Source organism: Anas acuta, chromosome 6 (assembly GCF_963932015.1).
Source record: "Anas acuta chromosome 6, bAnaAcu1.1, whole genome shotgun sequence".
Lineage (NCBI taxonomy): Eukaryota > Metazoa > Chordata > Aves > Anseriformes > Anatidae > Anas > Anas acuta.
The window spans coordinates 35519410-35541858 of record NC_088984.1 but is presented as its reverse complement, the minus strand read 5'-3'; the positions used below and the strand labels follow the sequence as shown (position 1 = coordinate 35541858).

The following is a 22449-nucleotide window of genomic DNA, read 5'->3' as shown; positions in this document are numbered from 1 at the left end:
GATGTGCGCTGCGATGTGTCACGCAAGGCCTCCTCGTGACGCGAGGCTGCAGACAACGCCATCTTCTTTTTAAACAGAGAATTCTCCTTTTGTGATAATATTTAACGTGATTTTGCTTTTTTGCTAGGTAACATGGCCACCGATGTGCCCAAAACTGAGAGCCCTGAGGACAACAGCAGGCAAAGCAGTAGCCATAAATAAATTGCCACAGAAATGGAAATAACACAGAGAAATACCAGCAATGTAAGGACCCAATCGCCCCATAACACTCCCTTCTCCAAAGTAAACATCAGTCCTAAGGTTTCCAATACAAAAGAGATTACGATAAAACAGGAAATAGAAAATTGCAAAAACCCAACCCTTGCCTGGAAGATCAGTTCCTAAACCCGGAGAAGTTCAGCCATAAGGACAAGCTGCTGACAGGCGTGCAGCCCCCTCACATAAAGGATGTCCTCCACTTCATGCGCCGCTCACCTGCCTGCCCAGCACGCCCAGGGGGTGACATCCAAAGGGCCCCGAACTTACGGCGCAGTCTGAACCCAGCAGTGCGCTAATGAGGCGGGCAGGAGAATTGCCTCCTGAGGGGATTTTCAAATAGGAAATGAGCCAGAAGAAGAACAGCTTGAAAAGAAGCTGGGGTATAGACTGCCTGAGAGGCTGCATTAGGGCAAAGACCGAGGACTGAAGGAGGAGAGTGCTGAGGATACGCGGCCCTGGGGGAGGTTTATGGGGGACTGGATCAGAGCTGCTGCTGCAGAAGACGGTTTCATTTTCTTAGATTGCCTTGTTGGCTGAGATCAAGTCCTGTGTGCTCTTCTCTCATACACCAACAGCACCTTTTGCTGCACAAATGTCAAACACGTTCCTTTATAAAGCCACAAAATGTCTTCAGCTGTCACTAAAACGAGAAAATCATTTTCAGAAGAGTTTAATTTACTGACAAAGAACTGTCCTCATGATTGCCGTACATAATAAACATTTTGTCATCTGCAGATATTATCCAATACCCTGATTATTTAATTATCTTGTCATATCTAAGGCTACTGTCCAATATTTGATATCTTTTCCACCACATATCAAGAGGTTTTCAATTGCATAATTTTAAAATCAGAACTCTTGTACACACTGAAATTTAAACAGATTAAATGGCAAGAAAAAAAATGGGGGGTGAAATAAATGATTATTTTTTTGTTATAACTAGAAATATTACCTATAACCACATGGCAAAGAAAAAAATAAAAAATGACTTAATTCACAGTATACATAGGCCATGATACCTCTAACTCTGCCTTGATCTAACTTTGGTTTCTGGAGGAAAGAATAACCTTTAACATGGTACAAGTAATTTCTCCTGGGGGAAAAATCTGTCTTGAGGGAATTGTGAGCACCACAGAACACTCCAGCTGAAATACAGGGTAGTTACGGATGGTCTGTATAATGCTTACTCTTTACTAAGAGATTCACCAGAGCATGAGTGCATGGCTCAGGAGCCTTTTTTAAGGTTATGGCCTACTGTTCTGCTTTTAAGTCTCAGTCTGCCTAATTTCCACTTAATTTTAATTCCAGATATCCACTCCTACCTCAAATACAGCAGTGGAAAGAATATTTTAGCTGGAAGACAGACTCAGACAGCACAAGCTTGCTATACAGAGGCTTTGACTGCTTTTTTTTTTTTAGATGTTTTGATAAGAACATTTCTAAAAGTTTAACGACTGAAAAGACTGAAAATATTTAATTGGGTAAGATGCATGAGTCTAAACAATGCATAAAGCTTGTGATCAGGTAAGGGCTGCTGTGTTAGTCCAGGGCTCAGGCACATCCATCAAGAAGTATCAGACATTTGCATCAGTATGGGATGGAGTCTCAAGTCTGAACAAGGAAACACGTGTACATATAGTTGTGTACACAAATAACCTACTATGATCTAGTATCTCAGACCTAAGAGCCGTCTTGCACTTTGTTTTGGCACAGTGTTACATGGTTAGCTTTACCCATTTGATAAAGTAGTTGGAAAGGTAAAACAACCACCGAGAGACAGAGGGATCACAAAACATCCAGCAAGACTATCCTGTCCTGGGTGGTCTGCCAATGACCCCACAGCTTAATATTGCAAATTAACTCCTATTAACTGGAATAACTTTCAGTTCTCCTTTGGAAAGACTCCTTTGCAAAGAAGTCTGTTCTTTGATGTCTGAATTAAACATTGTTCATCCCACGTAGTTCAAAGTTCAAGATACTGCACAGCATCTCACTAGCTGGAAAAAGTTAGTCAAATCCTGACTCTGTGATCAGAGGCCAAGCCACTGGATGTGACTTCCACAGCAAAACTTATGTCACTCAGCACCAAAACAAGCCCGCATTTAGTGAACGAGAGGAGTCATTCCGGTAGCTCAGCCAAGAGCCCACAAACACATGGTCTGACAAATTCTTTTCAGCAGGCGTCAATAGTACAGACAGACAGACACATTATTTCAAGGCTCATTTCTTCTCAATCAGAGGGGATGAACTGGAATGAACAGTTTCAGCCGAACAAGAATATTGAATATTTTTATCTGTCTCATCTACGAACAGCACCACGTAATATCAGCAATTAAATAACTTCATTTCTGTAACCTCTGCCGCTTGCCTCCTTTTACCTAGCTCCTTACAGGCTTGCAGAGGTCTCATCATCGCAGCATCTTAGCACATCGTAACTTTTGTTCTCTTAACTATCTTCTGAGTGGAAAATTAGAAAGAAAATGTAATGGTGGGGAAAGGAGGGACAATGAAAGGGAACGGGAGGGATAGTTTGCAAACCCTGTAGGCTTAACCTGGGCATGCACTGGAGTACTGCACAGAGAGCTTTGATCGAACGAGCTGAGGTACAGCACCAGGCTGACGAGATTATAACACATCCTTTAGCAGCCCTGCTGTTGTGCTGCATGGCTCTGTGTTGCACTGACAGCAGGGACTCATCCACGTCAGCTCACCCGAAGTTGGCTCCAGTGTCCCAGTACAGGGTTGCTTTGCATGGTGCAGGCATGCCCAGCAGCTGGGCAGGCAGGTGGCTGCTTTCATTGGTACAAGTTTGGATGGTTGGACTAGATGATCTTGGAGGTCTTTTCAAACCTTAATGATTCTATGATTCTGTGAAATAGTAAAGGCTACTTAACCATTAGTACTCCTACTGCTGCTGGATGGGAAGTACTAAACTGATTTGTGCAAGGTCACACGCAATCTGGAGGCCAGAATCAGAAAACTGGCCCTTCAGTTTAACATAATTACCCCTTGAGCCAAGACTTCACATTAGAAAAAGATGACTTCACACTTGCGTAAGTAAGTGACAAAATTCTCATTGACATCGGTAGAGACAAGACGCAAGTTTGAAGATCCTTTAACCAAATACCCTTAGTGTCCAATGCCAAACCTCTGAGTGTTGCCAGTCGTCTTTCTCTATGCTGAAAGAAACATCCCAGGCAACTACAACATATTTACAGTTGTAAACAACTTGCTACTCAATTAACTATTATCATGACTTTAATTAATAAAGCGTTTTGTATGTATTTTCCATAGTCTTTTGACAGAATTGATTTAAAATACACTAGATAGAAATCTGCTACAAATACAAATATTATTTAATGCAGATGGGTTGTTAAATTTACTTCCAAGACTTGCTGCACACTTATTATTCAAGCAATCTATTCCAAACATACCCAGAGTGACAATAAATCAATGACTTGTAACAGCGAATACAATACATTATTCCATGGCTACCACACACAGCTATCACATCATCCTGTTGTGATATTTGCTTGATGTTCAGATAATGACACAGTTAAGAGGATGGTGTTCCTCACCTTTTTCTTAAGGTGAGTAAAGAATGAGAAACAGCTTCTTGGAAAGATGCTTGTTCAGAAACAATTTGGAAACGTTAGCCCTCTCAGGAGAGGGAGCAAGAATCTCTTCTGTCATCTTACACGAGTAGCCTGTGAGCCATGTTAATTATTTCCAACTGAAACTTATAACAAAATATGGAAGACTTACTTCATTATTGTGAGAAGTTGCAAGTTTTGTGTGTTCTTAACTAATTAAAGGTTCAGTTCTTTGAACGATATGCACCAAGTAACAGCCACTGCAGCCGGGCATTTACATTCAGGAAATTATTTTTGGGAGAAGCTCCTGGTTGATGCAAAAGGGCAAAGGCCACTGGAATTTGAAATCAAGAAGCACAGTCTATTAGGGTTAGATCCACAGCCTTTGGAAGTCCATATGATCTAATAAATCATTTTAATGCATGTAGATCAGACTGCCTTTGGAATTTGTAGCCTTTAGTGATATTCTGCAATATTTTATTAGTATTTACTTAAGGTTTCGTGTGTGTGCTTGATCGAGAGTGGAATTGCACACAAGGTTTGGTTTCTTCAAGCAGCACTGTAACTGTTCTTTGAATCTTCATCATTCTTTAAATTTCATATCATCACTCTGGTCTTTGAAAGAAAGCGATATACATTCTCTGCATTTGACTCTGTTGGTATTATAGGCATGAATAAAGAATTTTACAAACGTTGTTGGTGTCCCTTTGGATATTGGTACAGCTTTTTTATTCTCTGTAGCAGAAAACTAGTTATAAGATTTTGCCTTTTTTTTTTCCCCTTTCTTTTTCCTGTCTATGGATTTCACAAACGGTGTTAGAAATGTTTACAGGGGCATGTTGATGAACTTAACACAAGTCACTACAAATAGTATCCGTTTCCCCCACCCCCGAAGACTCAATGCTACAAGAGTCATGAGAAGACCCTTCAAAGATTCTCAGTCACTTTGTAAAGTCAACTCTGAGTGTCAGTCAAGTGAGCAAAGCCTGTTTGAGCTGTGAAACCTTTTTTTCCTCTTTTTCTTCATGTTCTGCTGCTCCTATGCTCATGCATATAGCAAATGGGAAAAAAAAAATAATTCTTAGTTCTTGAAATCTTCACTATACAGCAGGTAATTTTATAGGTAACATTAAGTATGAAAACCACTGCATAGCAGTAAAAATATCATCATCTTTTTCAAATTTTACCTTGTAATGAAAGGTTTTCTAAAATAGAAAATAAAAGTCTATGTGATACGATCTTACCTTTGAGAATTTTGGGGTCCTTGTTCACTGTTAAATTACACTTAAGGGATGTCACCAACAGAATTACGATCTGTTGTAATTATTTCACCAATGAAACTGCAGTATTTGAAGTAGAACAGTGCTTAAAACTATCATATATATCTATATATAGAGATATATACACAAATACATACATGTAACTTAATATTCCAATATATTGTTCAGGCAAATTTAATCTGTGTAAATTTCTTTTTAGATACAAGACACTTTCATCTCATGGAAAAAGCCAGAAGCACCCAAAGCAGTTCTCATGACATTTATTTGACCATGCTCAAACTGGACATGACTGATATCTTCACTCTACTTCCCAGACAGACAGATTTATAGAACAAATAATTCAGCTGAGATTATTGAACATGCAGTCAGTCAGAAGGAAGAACTAAATTGCTTGCAAAGCTTACAGGATTTTATGTTTATTTTATATATATTTAATATATAAAGGACAATAGGACTGAATAGCTCAATTAAAATGTCTGTTCAACATGCGGGTGTTTTTGGAAACTTTCAAATACTGGTATGCAGAATGAGTAAATAAAAGACAACTATAGTTAATCTACAGATGTATTATCAATACACTGACATGCCTGAAGTACTGTAGCCACTTTTAAGATAGCGTTGATTATTCCATCCTAAAACTAACAACCCCCTCATAGAGAAAACAGAGAGAAGGGGAAAAAATAGCACAGAGCCGGAACAGCCTAATATTGAAGAAATGGAGCTATTAGAAAAGAAAGAACAGAAACCTAAAATTGTGCACAGAACAGAGCAGGCAGATAAGAAATTGCTGTTTACTATTTCCCATAGAAAAGCACAACAGACCCTATAATGAAAAGGAAAAGAAGAAGTAAATAACAATAAGAAGTTTCTTTATATAATACCTAACTAGACCACAGGAGATGCTACCTTTATACTGAATTCAGAACACACACTGTAACATGCAAGATAAGGTTTGGAAGGGATGTCTTATCTCATGACTTCAAGATAAAGACAAGCCTTAGCAGAAATCAAAGCGGAGACCTGTGAAATGGCAGATTATTTTGCATGCTTATGGACATTTCTTGAGAATTATACAATTTTTTAAGTGTTCATGATTTTAGTAAAGAAAAATAATTCTACAAAAGACTCAATGATTTTTGTTACATGTTAGATACATAGATGTCATCTCTAATTTCAAAGCCTCACCAGATTTTGCAAGTTTACCAGGCTTGTTTGAATTATTATAAAAATAAAAAATCAAAAAACACCACAACTGGAGGCATATGACTACTCTGACACTCAGGATAATTGTACTGAGGTCCATCAGGTTTTCTATTGATTTCTACCTATTAATGATATTCATGTTCTATTTGGATTCCCTGGTCTCTTCCTCAGACCATGTGTAGAATAGCAAAACAAGTTTAAAAAAAAAAAGGCCAAGAACAAACCAGCAAATCAACCAATTAACCAACAAAAAAACCACAAAGCCACCCTATTTTATAAAGGCTGCTGCTACTGAAATGTGTGAACAGATTATCTAGATGCAAACCGCAGCTGATACTTCAACTTACTGCTCAGGCAAACTTGCTGTAGGATACAAATGAACCAGTGTAGATAGGATAAAAATGGGTCAGTTCTTTAGCCATGCCTCAAAAACTGACCTGAATGCTTTTCTGATGAATCGAGAACGTGCACTTACCCCAACGAAAACTCTGCCAGCTGTGAGCAGGTCTTCCTGTCAGTGTGAATCACATGTTAGTCATGACTACTCAGTAATTCAGCACTGATTGAAACAAGGCAGTGGTGGTCCATTTGGGCAGGCTTCCTCCAGTTCCTTGCCCTTCTACTGCCTCTGTTACTATTTTTGTAATTCTGTGGAAGAAAGAAGGTGAAAAAAGTTACCCCAAGGCAACATTCTGAAACAAAATCTGACCTACCCCAAATTCAGATTTAAACAAAACACTTCATGTTCAGCCCTGTGTCGATGGAGGGCTGATAAATATTCATTTACCACTGCTGCAATCTGCAGCTGGGAGAAGCGTGCCACTCCCATGCTTGGTAGATGTTCCTTTGGAAAAAAAGAAGGACTTCTTGCAGAAACCATGCGTATTAACACTGGTTCTCAAAGAGCAACTCTAAGCTGACAACTGGATTCAATGGGTCAGCTTAGAAAGTCAGATGGTTTGCAGGAAATACCCTCTCTGAAACTACTCAAAATGTAAACAATAAGAGTATTTCAGGACTTTAATCCTTTAAAATCTAATTGAAAAGAACATATCATGCCTAGAAATTACTGAACATGGTGATATCCACAAGCTACGGATACCATTAGAGTGAAAAATACTTTTTGATTAGATTCTCTTCAGGAAATCATAATAAAATTACTGGTGTCATAAAGAAGTCCCATGAGCTGATACGTGCAGTGCAATGAGCTGTACCACTCTGGGCTAACGCAGTTTGAGGCCATTCAAAGAGATTGTTGAAACAAAGAGCATCTTATTTGCTTGGTAGAGCTTTCCAAGGTAGAGCTTTGCTTGGTAGAGCTTTTCCAAGGTGTTACACGAGCGGAACATACATTGCTCAATGGTTGGATCTGTTCCACGTGACCCAAAATAGAGGCTACAAAATCATCTATCAGTTTTCCCTTTTTTATTACTCTTCAGTAGTGATGAATACCTGCAAATGAAGTCTAAATTTAGCCCTATATAGTAATGGTCAGATAATTAACTGTTAACTTCACTGATGAATAGACTAGCCTATTAATTTGTAGTGATATCAGCTGATACAAATCTTGGCCCCAAGTGCAAGAAGATAAGCCTGTCACTAAATATTTAGTATTTTTAAGTACAAAATAATTCCTCTGTAAAAGAGGAATAAGTAGTTTCTTCTTATCATTTTGGTAGACTTTTTCTTTTTTCTTTTAAGAAATGCACACCATTTGATGTGTAAGAGAATTCAAGGCATTATTAGTGGTATTAGTGGTTTCCTAGCTAATCTCTTTTATTAAGCCAACCAGCACAGTAAGAAAAAATGAGCAAGCTTTTGAACACAGAACCTGCTCTTTTGGCTCAATATCTAATTAAACCCAATATTGTATACATGTGTGTACACCCTCCCCCCCATAGCTACACAAATACAAAAATAATATTTTTAATGCAATTTAGAATCTAATGAAGTGATTTTTCTCTACCAAGTTATCACTGGGATACTGAAATTAACCACGCTGCTTTCTCAGAGGTATTGATATAAATCATTAGATTACATCAGCCAAACTTTAGAACTGGTGAAGCAGCCAACTGTACAATTCCAGTCAATAGCTATTAATTCACTTTCCTTTGATCTAAAGGCATTGGACGAGGTGTCAAAATGCCTTGCGATCTCGTTAAGCCACTGGGATGATTTGTAGAAGGTGTAACACACTAATTTGATACAATCAATCTTATTTCCTGTTTGCATTGCATTACTAATTTTATCATCCATCTATTTCAATCAATATGCGCTACAAAGCCTTAAAGGTTTGGTTAGGCTAATTTTTTAATCGATCACAAGCTTTTGCATGCATCAAGACTTTTCTTACTTGTTAAAACTTCAGGAACAGTCATGAACTACTTGCTTGCAGTTCCTCAGATTTATGTACTCCAAATATCCCGGTACAAAGTTCACCTGGCATAAAACAAGCTTTTTGTACTTATCACAAAGTAGCATACAAACAACTCTGTATTTATTAATCTGGATATCCTATAAATATTTTTTCCATTAACTATTCCACTTCTATATAACTCCTAAGTGTTTTTGTGTAACTGCAGAGGTGTTTTGAAGGTCTATTGCTGATAAAGGTGAAAAGCAACAAACAAACAAACCCCAGTCAATTTCTTTGTGGTTTACCCTTATTTCTCATCAATGAGTCGGTTGGTGCTGCCAGTTAGTGGCTTGATGGGATAGAAGAGCTTGTTGAGTCCAAAGAAAAAACACATAAATTTTTAAAGTAGCAGCCTCTAGTTTATGAAGAATTAGAAGTGTCTGCTAAAGGAGCCAGAGACAATTCCCAAGAGGAAAGGGCAGTAAAGCTAATGCTTTAGCCAGTGTAGACTCTTATCCTTAAGTTGATGCTCTTATGTGAAGCTTCACAATGGAGCTCATAAATAAGAAACATCTTTAATACATCAACAGGAAGCAAACAACAAACAAGAAAATATCTGGAAAAAAAAGGAGAGAGCAAAAGCTGTATTTCTTCTTCTTACACAACAGACAGTATTTAAAGTATTCTACAAGCAAAGTCTTATGACTTCCTGAGTTATTTTTACTTTTCAATTATTTACATTTACAGTATTTAAACATGGATCTAAATACTACAAATGAAAATCTCTGACAAACACCTGTGTAGTGCCTGCAGAAATTGAGGCACCATGCAAATATGATGCTGGTACATGTGCTAGCAACAAGGGCAGAACACTACTGTACATTTTGAATGTCTATTTAATTGTGAAATTATTGCACTACATTATTACTGGAGGTATTACAGCATGACTCCTTATGTCCCACCCCAAAAAGAGCTCAGAGAACATATCGCCACCACAGCTACACACTGCTGGAATGATATGCCAGGCTTGCCACTGCAGAAAAATGGTTTTGTTTTAACCACTGGAATTTGATGCACGTGTACAAATTCACTGTCCCAAATTCTAGTTTTACAAGACTTTACTTCAAAGCCAGCTCCTCTGCTCAGAAAAAACAGAAGCAGAAGACAAGCCGTTCTTACCCCTGTATATGCTACATCGCTACGAGTTTACTTACCATGCACAGCCAAGCAGGGGGCAGGTTTTGCAGGCTGCCCCCCTCCTGCCCATTTCTGCCCTCAGTAGAGTCAAGACCACGGAGCGGGACCAAAGCAAAGACATCTCAACCTGTCATGCACTAGGAAAAAAAAAGAAAAAAAGAATGAAAAAAAAAAAAATAAAGAAGGAGCCTTCAGAGCTGTAGCATCCCCCCGACTTCCCCCATGCCCCAGCGGGTGCCGTTCCCCAAGAGCCCAGCAGGGGCCAGGCGGCGCACAGCAAAGCAGGGTCCGACGGGCAAAAAAGCCCCGTGCAGGCATTGCGCCCAGGGGGACGTGCAAGCTCTGCTGCTACCAAAACGAGGTGCTTCGGTATTTCATGTGCTTTCATTGTGCAAATGCAGAAATGCCACTTAGCCACGTCCAGCAACAACTCCTTGGGCGAATTTCACATTTCCCAGCAGTGGTGGAGAGGCTGAAAAGGCAGGGCTCCAAACCAAACAGCCCACGGGAATGGTTCTTGGCTACACAGCCTCTGAGGGCAACAGCAATAAACCCACCGCCACCCCCTGAGGTCTGTGAGGATTTTGTGCTTGTCCTCAATTCAGGGAGGTGATGGTCTCCCTGTTACAGGTGTGCACCCGGCTGACCTGAGTTTCGAAAAACGCTGTGGACAACGAAGGGGCAAGCCACATGCCTGGCTCTGGGGATCATGCTCCTTTCCTCCTGTGACTTGGGGCTGTTTTTCTTCAGCTATTCTAACAGACATTGAAGAAGAATGCAGGAATTCTGGGCAGAAGCATAAAAGATACAAGACTAAAGAAAAGACAGCATTCTGTAACAAGGACAGAGCCTTTAGAATTAAACAGGTGTTTAACAGGGTCCTATTATACGACTTCTTATAAGATCGGTAATTAGATGTCATAATGAAAGCTGCAGAATAAAATCCTGAATACAAAAGAGCTCAGAAAAGCTGGCATCGTTTACTAAAATTGTATCCTCCCTTAAATGTTTTTAATAAGCCTAACAGGAATAATTTTCCCTATCTGCTTGTAAAGTGCTTTTCCATTAGTGTATCTGGTCGGTTCTGGAGCAATGACAATTAATGAGCACTGGAATATGTGGGAGAGAAAAACACCACGGGGATCTTTTGGCCCAGTACACATGTAAAATTGTGCCTCGCAGCACAAAAGCTGCGGTCAGGAAGGGGCTGGGAAGTGCAAGCTGTCAGCCACAAGCTGAAGGAGACCCCACGACCCCAGCATCTCTTGGGCAAGCCGAGAGATGCATCCAAGGCTGAAATTGCCACAGCACCCGTTTGCCACCTGTTTTACCTGTTTCTCCCATTATATCCTTTGCATGTTTACACACCATAGCTGGTGGGAAAGTCCCAAGCAAGTAGACTCACCACTGTCTCCCATAGCTCCTGAGGTGAGGCAATCACCTGCCAGGTTTGCCCTGGTACTCAAACTGCAGGCACAGCCCAAGTGCATGTTGAGGGGAGACTCCTTAACATCCCAAATCCACGAACATCTTGGTTTTCCTGGGAAAATAACCCAGAAGAAATAAAATTGCCTTCCAGTAGGTGATAGAGCACTATGTTTAGACAGTTATACATGACCACTCTTGTAGGAAAAAATATAGAGAAGAACAAACTATTGGAGAACATTTGTTACAGCACAAGAATTCATACTAGTTACAGATTTCATACTTGGTAATAAGTTCAATAAGAACTGCAGGTACAATTGCCTTGTAGTAGCTGCAGCTTTAATTTACATAATGCAATTGCCATGATGTTTTCATAATTTTTTTGTGATGTGATAGTTCCTGCTAGGTGCTTCACAGACATACTCCTGAGATTCAAACCAATACATTTTATTCTTGCAATTCAGTTGGCTGAGAGCAAGCACCTGGCAAGACAAGACAGCTGGGCTCATAATTAAGCACTTAAAACATGGTAACTACATTGCATTTCATTATATGTCTAAATTTTTCTATTTAGATGTAACCGTTCTAACCAAAATTAGTTCCTAAGTATTATGCCCAGCTCGTTGCAAATAAGTGAGGAGTGAATCTAGTCCAAAATATTTAAAATGGATTTTTCTATTTCTTTCAGTATTCTATTCTAGAAATTTGGTTTTGTGCTGACAAAAGTGAGATGGGGTGACTGAATGGGTATCTTACCCAGATGCTCAGGAGCTTTCTTATAACACTTGTTTCAGATTAGGAAAGGAAGATGACTGCTTCTGAAGTAGGACATAAAAATCAGCGTCTGCACTAATTTATGGTGACTTTCACAACACCCGATCTTTTCTTCAGGTACTACCTCCTGCAGTGAGTCAGTTATGGGAACCAGTTCAACTTAACCTACAGCAAAAAGAGCAGAGAATTTCTGGTCCTCCAGACCGTAAGGGAATGTTTGAGAAGCTAGCCTACAACAGGATGAAGATGCCGGATTTCTGGCGTGGTTATAACTTACATCCCTCTCCTTCCTTGCCATGAGCGCAGCTCCTTCACACTCCTGTAACTCTCCTTTTTCTCAGAAATGTCCTGGTTCCCTTCCATATCCAGTTAGTCCACCCCCAAAACAAGCTCAAATCCCATCCCACTTCCTATCTATTTTTTTCTGGGTTGCTGGCCAGGCAAGAGCTGACACACTGTAGATGGTCCAGAGCTATCAGCATGCTGACTAATGACTAATAAGCACATGCTGATTGGCTAATTAAAGGCTGCCAAAAAGGATGGGTAATGGTTGGGCTCTGCTTGCCTTTCCCTTAGGGAGGGCATTAGTAATCTCCTTTGCACAGTTGCTGTTTTTCCATTAAACTCACAGTAACACAGTGTATTTGAAACCTCTGTAGCGGTCAAATTTGGGTTTGATTATGTTTTAGATTTTCTTTAGGCTTTCCAGCAAGTCCAAATGTTGCTGGTGGGAGGGAGAAAGCCAAGGAGAAGCTAACAGGTAGACAGAGGTGTGCCTCTTTTTCTTTTGAAAGAATCGCATTCTTATATTGCCTGATTTTGGGGGCCTGAGTCATGCTCTTTGAATAGTCAGGACTGGGAATACTGTTCGCTATTGGCAGGCACGGCGGGTAGAATGACACAAATCCCAAAGATAATATTAAAATGCCATAGCGTTCAGTAAGAAGTGCATTTCATTTTTAACTCTTCTTTGTTTTTGCTGATGTCAATGTGCCCGTTATTTTTTAATTTATTTTTTGCAAAATATTTTTTTTTAAAACTTTTATCTGGTTACTTACTTTTCACCTTTTGCTTACTTTCCTCACCTCTGTCACCTGCTTCTGCAGTCATCATTTTCCTAAAACACCACAAGGAAAGTCAGAAAGAAAACCAATTTGCATATTGCACTATTAAAGCAATCAAATTCTTCAATAGCTCCTGACCAAATGCAACAGTTCAAGCTCTCCTCAAAATTCTTGCATTCGCATAGAAAAGAAAAAGCAACAACAAAAGATGAAGAGAAAGCTATTCTAACAACCTGGAGGCATTCAGAGTACATTGATACGCAGTGCATTTTATGAGGGTAGTACTGGAAAAATATTTCTTTTGGTTGTGCAGCTGCCAGTGAGTTCTGAGGCACCTTTTTTTGTCTTTGGTAGGTGTTCCCTCTGTCTCCACTGATCTGATTGCAGGTTAACACAATCATGGCAGAAGATTTTTTTTGAAAAAATATCTGAAATTCTTTCATGGCAAGCCACAGTCAGAGTGGGAGGACCTTGAAGGAGAAGCAGCAGGCCAGGTACCACACCAGGCGAGCTGCTGCAGAGAGCATGCAGAGGAGTTATGGTGCTGGAGGCACTTCACCAGCCACGTCTCTTGTCCCCTCTTCAGCACAATGGGTGGCTTCCAGCCACAGTCTGCCTGAGCATTTAATAAATAACTGGTAATTAAAGACTGCATCATTATTTCTACCTGTTTCCTGATGGTCATAATTCTTTTTAGAGCTGTGTATAGTATGAAATCTGGTACATATTGAGCTTTCCACCTGGATAATGCTTTTCAAGATTATAAATAGGAATCATCCTATGAACCATCCAAAAAGACACATTTCCAGTACTTGTAATGTATTAGCCTCTTTAAATTACAAGAATACAAAGAGTTTGTTTAAAATAATACATTGTGGACATGGCAGCAAGTCTCTGGTGCAAACTCAGCTCTGCCCTGACTGCTAGTTCCAGTGAACCATGAGCCCACTTACGTTACCATATGTTGAAAGCAGTTGCATGAGTATCTTGTGTGAAAACAAATGCTCAGGATATACATGTAAGTAGTCAAAATGTTTGCTCTACATATGAGTTTGGTTGGAATGAGAATATCAGGGTTAGACCCTAAAGCCATAGGCCTGGAACGTGTGAGCACGCTGCATTTATTGCTTGCATCACTTTTACACCAGAATAGGACAATCAATTTCAATTGAATACTCATGGCTTACGTCACTGGTCATGAGCTGAGTATTAGAGCAATGTACTCTATTTGCATGCCCTGCAAAGGTGATACAAGATAACAGAAATGACCAGGCAGGAAAAAGCTTTGAATGTTTTGTCCCGTATCTTTCCATGCACCAAAATGTTTCCTACAGGAATATATGAAAATAAATAAATAAAAACCTGATTGCCACATTTTATGGTGTACTCACAATGGAAAAAGAAGAGAAAATCAGTGAGAAGCTGACAATTCAGTCCTAACTCAGATAGGCAAACTCTGGCATATTGCATGGCATACCAGGATTTGTGTTTGCTTTAACATACAGACTGTGCTGAGCTGTAACCCCACCTCCCCAAATAAGTATAAATCCCAGAGATTCTGCTAGCAGCATGTCAAATGCAAACTGTATAGCTATAAGCTTTTATAAGCCATTACCTGTAAGTATATAATAATGTCTAGATGTATCTCGTGCAGAAAGCATATTAAAACTAATTTTAAATATATAAGCAGGATATAGAGAACTTACAAATGTTTGAGCAGAAAGCAAAAGAAAGCACAGTATCACTTAAGTTGGCAAAATATAGAGATATTTTGAACTGAATTAAAAGAGGATATGGAAAAAGAAGATATAGTCCCAGTAGGGATTTAAATGTTTAGGTCTCTCAATATGTAATTTACTGCCCAGGATTTTGCTGACCAGGCAAACTCATTTTACATAATAAGTGTTCACACACTTCAGTAAAGGATTTTGATATATACTAATGGGACAAACAGACAAATATGCACTTACTTACAGTCATATATGCTCAAAATCTGTATTACTGCTTAGCTAGTACCTTTCAGGAAAACCTATTAAAGTTTTCTGAAATATCGACTGCTTAATATATTTTAGCTGTTGAACAACATAGATTTGTAATGTTTGCAATGTATTTACAAATATTTTTCCTGCCTAACAGCAGTTCCTCGAGATTTTCTTTTAAATAGTGCGAGTCAAAATAATGATAGAAGCTTAAAGCAACTTTAGAGAGAGCTCTGCCTTGATTCATACTGCAAGCATACGGTCTTGTATATATTTAAGAATGATAGTGCTGTCTTCCAGTTCTGCTGCCCATAGTACTTGGAAATATATCCTTTCCGTATGTGAAGACATATCCTCTATGAAGCCACCAGATAAATCAGTTCACCCTTGGCTGTAACTAAATGCTGTCTAGTGACTTGTGATCGACAGGGCTTTAACCTCTGACAGCTAGATTCATTGTTGGGACAACAACCAATCGTTGGTTTTGACGACATGAGCCTAATCAAAGTTGGAGTATAAAAGCCCCCTTGGAATATATAAGGTACACCAGTGTGGCAAGCTGTCTCTCAGATTGCATTTGCTTTCACGGATCTGTTTAGTACTAAAAGAAAAAGGGAAAGGGGAAGGAAAAAAAAAGGGAAAAAAGCTGCACTGAATGTGAGATCATGCAAAAGCTAGCAATCTATGTTTATATTTACCTGTTCATGCTGATTTCAGTTGATCCGGTGGCTCTTGATGACGGCAGTCAGCCCACAGAGAACGCTGAAAAAGATGGACTGTGCAATGCTTGTACGTGGAGACAGAATACAAAATCTTCCAGAATAGAAGCCATAAAAATTCAAATCCTCAGCAAACTGCGCCTGGAACAAGCTCCTAACATTAGCAGGGATGTTATTAAGCAACTTTTACCCAAAGCTCCTCCACTACAGGAACTGATTGATCAATATGACGTCCAGAGAGACGACAGTAGCGATGGCTCTTTGGAAGACGATGACTATCATGCCACAACTGAAACGATTATCACAATGCCTACAGAGTGTAAGTAACCCTGCTGCTTTCGTCTCGCACCGCTCCTCCGAGAGAGTTGTCTCCGTGCTGTAGAGCCACACAACTCCTGCTCAGGCTCTCCCAACAGGCTGCTGGCTGGAGTCTGCCGGAGGGAGGGAGGAGAGTGTATTTCTAAAGGATTTGAGTCAGGTTCAAATGACCTTGTTGCGAGCCTTTGTTTTACTGTTCATTTATTCGGCTCCTTATAACGTGCGTGCCCTGTCGCACTTACAATTTGCCAATTGCCTTAGAAAGCAAGGAGAGATCTGCAGTTCAGTTGGCTCCGTTATTTGCAGCATTCAGGGCATTTCCTATTGCAAACAGAAAGTGCAAGTGCAGGTAACAAGATAGCTATATTTTTCTGCGTGAGCTTTCACTAGCCAGTGCTTTAAAGAGCAACAGAAATGAGCAGAAATACAGCTTAGAGAACGAGACCCACAAGTGCAAGTATAGAGTTAAATTCTTGCTTCTTTGCTGATCCCATAAGCTAGCACCACCCACCTCCGAGTTAAAACTATATATTTAAAGCAAATATGTGTGTAACCGATTTAAATGTTAAAATGTCCACGTTATAGCAATCAGCTCCAGTAGTCGTGCCAAGGAAGAATGAAGGCATTTACTGAATGAGCAGATTCTAAGTTATCTTCTGAGTGCTAAACATCTGCTACGGCTCCTATCAAGTATCTTTTGCACAGCTAATACTATAGTATCTTATGTTCTTCATCAGCTAAAGTATTTGGCTATGGCAGCTGTTTTTTAAAATAACACTTATGAATATGATGTCAAAAAGGAAAAAGATGACAGGACATATTAGGCATGTTAGCAGTTACAGATATCATTACAATACACATACTAGAATAAAATCAGCTGCTGTAGCCAGCTAAAAATGCACACATGGGTGAAAAATTAACTTTATCTGTAACATTTTTTAACTTTAATAATATGTGTACGTAATAGCAACATATTAGTGCAGCCTTAATGCAAAACTGAGGTCTGCCAGCAGTTTTATTCTAGCCTGCTATATATTTGGGAACTATTTTAATTAAACCACTACGTAATTACAATGACTGAAGAAAAGTCATTATGCTTCACTGATCTGAGTTAATTTCCTATTTTTTATAAAAGCCTTTGAACTATTTAAAATCCACTAAAGATACAGGTGTCTTAAGTGATGAGATTTATGAGTGTCAAAACCCTGCACCATTTAAAATTCATTTTACCCATTTTATGCTGGCATGGCAAGACACTGTCATGACTAGGTAGAACAGCTGCATCGTAGGCTACAGGAAGGAGGAATGCTGCAAAAAAAAGTCACACTGCGTGTGACTTTCCTATAATATTGTTCAAATGGAAACAAATCTTTACATTAATACTTTAAATTATTATTGTTTCCACTCAGCAAAAGAAAAGGAAGCTTTCAGGTAGTTTGTGCACAGCTACTTCTGTTTGTATGATGCACGGCACACTAAGGTTATCTAGTACATTAAAAATACCTAAAGGTGATGTAAGTGTTGACTCAGCTGATGCGAAGTTGCTATTGTGCATGTTTTATGGAGCTCCTCCGGAGATGAAGAGCAGAAATGAGCTGGTAGCAGTCCCTGTGAAGTGGCATAGGCTGTGCCCTATCCCCTGCTCACTTTTATCTGGGAAAGGAGCTTTTCTGCAGCTGTAGGGGTGAGCCCACGGTGCTGGTACAACTGGTCAGATCCTAGAGATAACGGAGGACCACAGAGTTTCTCTACAGCGCCCTTCTTCTCACAGTTGCCCATCACTCCTGAACTTCAGCCTGTGCACATCCTTCACTCTGCTTAGTCTACAGAGTGCAAGGGACCAGCTAGAGTTACACAGGAAAGGGTTAGCCAAATCTCCTTTTAGCCTATTTACAAAACAGTCGGTGATTCCTTGTCACATGATGCTACTTTTAGGTGACAGCAAAATGATTAAATTTGCCGTAGAGCGTAAAGCACAGAAAATGAATGATGTTACATCCACTTGTTACTGATGCTGTTTGTAGAATATTGTAAGACATCCTACATGGTCTGGAAAAAAAAATTGGGTTTATATATGCATATTTCTTTTTGTTCCCTGTTCAGTAATCTATTCTTTCCATTCATTTATAGCTGATTTTCTTGTACAAATGGAGGGAAAACCAAAATGTTGCTTCTTTAAGTTTAGCTCTAAAATACAATATAACAAAGTAGTAAAGGCACAATTGTGGATATACTTGAGGCAAGTCCAAAAACCTACAACAGTGTTTGTGCAGATCCTGAGACTTATTAAGCCCATGAAAGACGGTACAAGATATACTGGAATTCGATCTTTGAAACTTGACATGAACCCAGGCACTGGTATTTGGCAGAGTATTGATGTGAAGACAGTGTTGCAAAATTGGCTCAAACAGCCTGAATCCAATTTAGGCATCGAAATAAAAGCTTTTGATGAGAATGGACGAGATCTTGCTGTAACTTTCCCAGGACCAGGTGAAGATGGATTGGTAAGTTTATTTAGAAAAATCCCGTTTAAATATCTTGCATTTTATTGGAAAGCATTTAACTTGTGTTTTAAGGATAAAATGGAAACGTTGTTTAGGGAATGGAAGAAAAAGGCTCTGTATGCCCAATTCTTTCGCTCTTTGCTCTCTGATCATGGCAAAAATCATGTATCACTCCTGTGCCTCCATTTCCCTATTTGAAAAATTGAAGTGAACTGCATTACCTCAGGGAGATGTTGAGAGGCATCAACTGGAAAATGTTTTGGTACGTACCAATGGATGGTACTATCATAGTAACAGTGTTCAAATTTGAGAGCAAACACTGCTTAATGAGAAGTGACTTTGCATAAAGGTAAAAGACAGAGTCATTTGATTATTTCATTGATGGGAATTTTGCCTCAGATACTGCTGAAAAGATTTTGCATTCAAACCCTGTTTCTCCCTATTCTGTATGCATGTATTTTCTTTTAATGACAAGATGAATTATCTGTATTTATGAAGGTGACAACAGATGTCATAATTTTAAATGTTGTACGTATGATAGAATGCATCATTCCTCTTATTAGAAATGTTTGAATAGATAAATTCTACTTGATACAATAAATGGGTCACAATGATGGGAAAGAGCATTAAATAACTATATAATTTCTCTCTTTAAGTATGGATGAATGAATTAAATCTGAAGCGTACCAGCTAAACTACAACATTTTCCCTGCTGTTTCCCCAAATCACTCATCATCTACAACCTGACAAAATTCCTGAACCTATTGCAATAGCTAAAACAATCACAACCAAAACGTTTCTGCTTTTGAGTAAAGTACCAGGAGCATTATTTTGCTTTCACTGCTACAGAGAAGATCAGTCTGTTTAGGTAGCTATGTTATGTTTAACTTCATAGCAGTGCAATGCAATTAACAGAACCTAGAGTAAAAACAATGTGGTATCCCAATCACAGATTCATTACGGATGTGGCTCTCATCTGCTTGCTGGGTATCATGATAAAGAATGTCTCCACCCATTCAAATATGTACCAAGGTGTTTTCACACGTGTGGATAACCCTTGGTTTTCTCAGGGTTATCATCAGCTGTAAAAACAAACTGCTGTAAAAGCAACCTGGGGTCAGATGCACTGCAGGTAATGGGAGAGGAAAGTTGTCTTCTTTTTCCTTCACCTCCTCTCTGGCAGCTCTCTGTACTGGGATGCTGCTCTCCACCAAGCCCCTCCTCATATCATTTACCTTTGGGAGGAGCTTCTCCAGCAGCTGGACAACACTGTGCTGAAATCAACGTGGAGCAGGGGAACTATTTCAAACTCGTGATTGCAAAGCTTGCAATTTCTTTCTATTCTCAGTTAAGGACTGCGCAAAGACACCTTCAGTAGGAAGCACGTGGCTCAGAGATCTGCCAAAAGTACATTCCTGGCCACAAGGCTCTTTCAGGAGTCAAAATATTAGCTGCCCCTCCAAATTCAGGACAGCAAATCCAGCCCTCTGGCTGAGTAAAAGCAGTGAAGTAGAAGTAACCTGTATTAGCAGGTGAAACATTCATTTCTACCACCACTTCAATCATTCCAGCAAGACGGCAATAATGGAGACATTTCCTGTCCTCCTTGGTCTGGAGGAGGAGTCTTTGTTGATATCCAGAAAACCTGAACCGAATACTATTTTAATGGAGAGAATTTCAGAAGGATTCACAAAAAGGAGACCAATACTGCTTGGATTCTGCCCTGTAAATATTTTTTATTTATTTTCCTTTTGGGAATTCTTCTATAGAAAATGAAAAAGAAAAAAAAAAGCAAAAAAAAAAGCAACTCTTGTTACAGCGTTAAGGAAAACAACACCTAAACTATAAACCCAGCATCCTCAAAATTTCTGCAACTTTCTCTTAGCAGTTAATAAGAAATGATGCTAGCACAAAGATGATGGTGATTTCAGGAAGAAACACTCAGAAATTAAAGTGCTTTGTAGAGAAGCAGCAGGGAAATGCATGTCCTCAGCAGAAAGAGGAGGAATAACCCTTGAGAAGGGATCAAATTTATCAGAGACTTGTAGGAGGATAAAGTTCTCTGAAGGGCAGAACTTCAAATATGTTTGTAAATGTTATTTGAGAATACTGATTTGATAGGTTTGTGTCAGAGAGAACTGTGTGTATGTTTTGACTCCAATTACCTGCACCTACCTCATTAATGCTTCCGGTTCCTTTTCCTCTTCTCACAGAATCCATTTTTAGAGGTCAGAGTTACAGACACACCGAAACGATCCCGCAGAGATTTTGGCCTTGACTGCGATGAGCACTCGACAGAATCCCGATGTTGTCGCTACCCACTGACCGTGGATTTTGAAGCTTTTGGATGGGACTGGATTATCGCCCCTAAAAGATACAAAGCCAATTACTGCTCTGGAGAATGCGAATTTGTATTTCTACAGAAATACCCGCACACTCATCTTGTACACCAAGCGAATCCTAGAGGCTCGGCAGGCCCCTGCTGCACGCCCACCAAGATGTCCCCCATAAATATGTTGTATTTCAATGGAAAAGAACAAATAATATACGGAAAGATACCAGCCATGGTTGTAGATCGTTGCGGCTGCTCATGAGACCGTCGTGAGATCCACCACTTCAGAAATTGTGGAAGCTACCAAAAAAAGTTATATCCCCTCACCCACCTTTGAAACTGTGAAGTTACGTGCGCTAGGCATTGCCGACATCATATGCTGTATGCTAGCCTACCATGCGGGCCAGATTTAGAGCAACACAAGCTGCAGAACGCGAACTAAAAGACACTAGAGTTGCCTAATGACTGGTTGTCAACCAGTGGGAAAAGAAAACCGACAATCAAAATCACCGGATTCAACCAATGAGTTTCTTACATTTTGAGGGAATCAATATTCAGTCATTCAGACACAAATCCATACGCAGGTTTCAACATATGTTTGTAATCAGAAGCCAGCTCCTCCTCATCTGCAACCAGAAGGAGCAGGCTTTTAAATCCATTTCTTCACAGCTTCACTCGCTATTGCATTTACAGAAAAATATATACCGGTAACATATACACCACTCCACAATACCACCAGAATCATCCTTAAACACTTGAATATATAGTGCAGAATTGTGAAATGCAACAGATGAAATTCCACGTAAATGGACAAATCCTGAAATTAGGGATGGTATAGTGTATTTAGCGTGTTTCCATTCCTTTTTTTTCATTAGTATGATAGTAATCAATGGCAATGGTGCTACGTAAGCAGGCTGAGTAAATAGAGAGATAGTTATCTAAGTGAAAGAATTTAGAGTAATAACGAATTTGCCCTATCCTCAGGTACACTATTCAACATTCGCAAGAAATAGCTATTTTTTAAATGAAGGTGAATAGTTTTCTAGACGTAGTAAAACAAAAGGCAGCAGAGAAGTCTAACTTTCAAACCATAATCCCACAGCATAATCTGCCTTTGCAACATTACCGTTTGCACTATGATAAACCAATGCAAATAGTTGGTTGCTACAGATATTGTTAAAAAAAACCACTTTGATATAACTGACTTGTGTAATATGTATGCATCAATATTTTGTAAATAAATGTTTATTTTTTAATCACTGTTGGTATATGTTCATCACAAGAAAAGAATGATGTTAACCTGTACTTTAGTTTAATAAACAAAAACCAATATTCTCTTCCTAATATAATTTCCTGGTTTTTAACACTAATAATACGTAGGAACAATGCAACAAAGCAAGCCATGTGTTGGGAATTATACTACATTTTATATGTTTTTTACATTGGT

At 39.3% G+C, this 22449-nt stretch overlaps 2 protein-coding genes across 24 annotated transcripts in view; one reads left to right on the top strand and one right to left on the bottom strand.

Annotated features, from left to right (window-relative positions):
- Nucleotides 1-15952, bottom strand: part of C6H2orf88 (chromosome 6 C2orf88 homolog) — a 29428-nt gene extending 13476 nt beyond the window's left edge. For 16 of the 23 annotated variants that reach the window (XR_011097833.1, XR_011097840.1, XR_011097842.1 and 13 more), the window contains exons 1-7: nt 15828-15946; nt 13145-13203; nt 11293-11427; nt 10535-10673; nt 9905-10024; nt 8688-8773; nt 6810-6982 (exon numbers count right to left, since the gene is read on the bottom strand). Coding sequence is in view for 4 of the 23 variants with exons in the window: in XM_068686526.1 (XP_068542627.1) it covers nt 10018-10024; nt 10535-10673; nt 11293-11427; nt 13145-13203; nt 15828-15835 (348 nt within the window). In the remaining 19 variants the exon portion in view is untranslated. Of the gene's footprint in view, nt 1-2969; nt 4186-6809; nt 6983-8687; nt 8774-9904; nt 10025-10534; nt 10674-11292; nt 11428-13144; nt 13204-14330; nt 14479-15827 lie in introns of all 23 variants that reach the window. The other 7 variants (XR_011097830.1, XM_068686527.1, XM_068686528.1 and 4 more) reach the window with 7 other exon arrangements.
- Nucleotides 15663-22258, top strand: MSTN (myostatin). Its single transcript, XM_068686525.1, has 3 exons — nt 15663-16167; nt 18297-18670; nt 20884-22258. The coding sequence occupies exons 1-3, from the start codon at nt 15795-15797 to the stop codon at nt 21262-21264; spliced, it is 1128 nt and encodes a 375-aa protein (XP_068542626.1). The 5' UTR covers nt 15663-15794; the 3' UTR covers nt 21265-22258.
- Nucleotides 22259-22449: the final 191 nt, after the last annotated feature.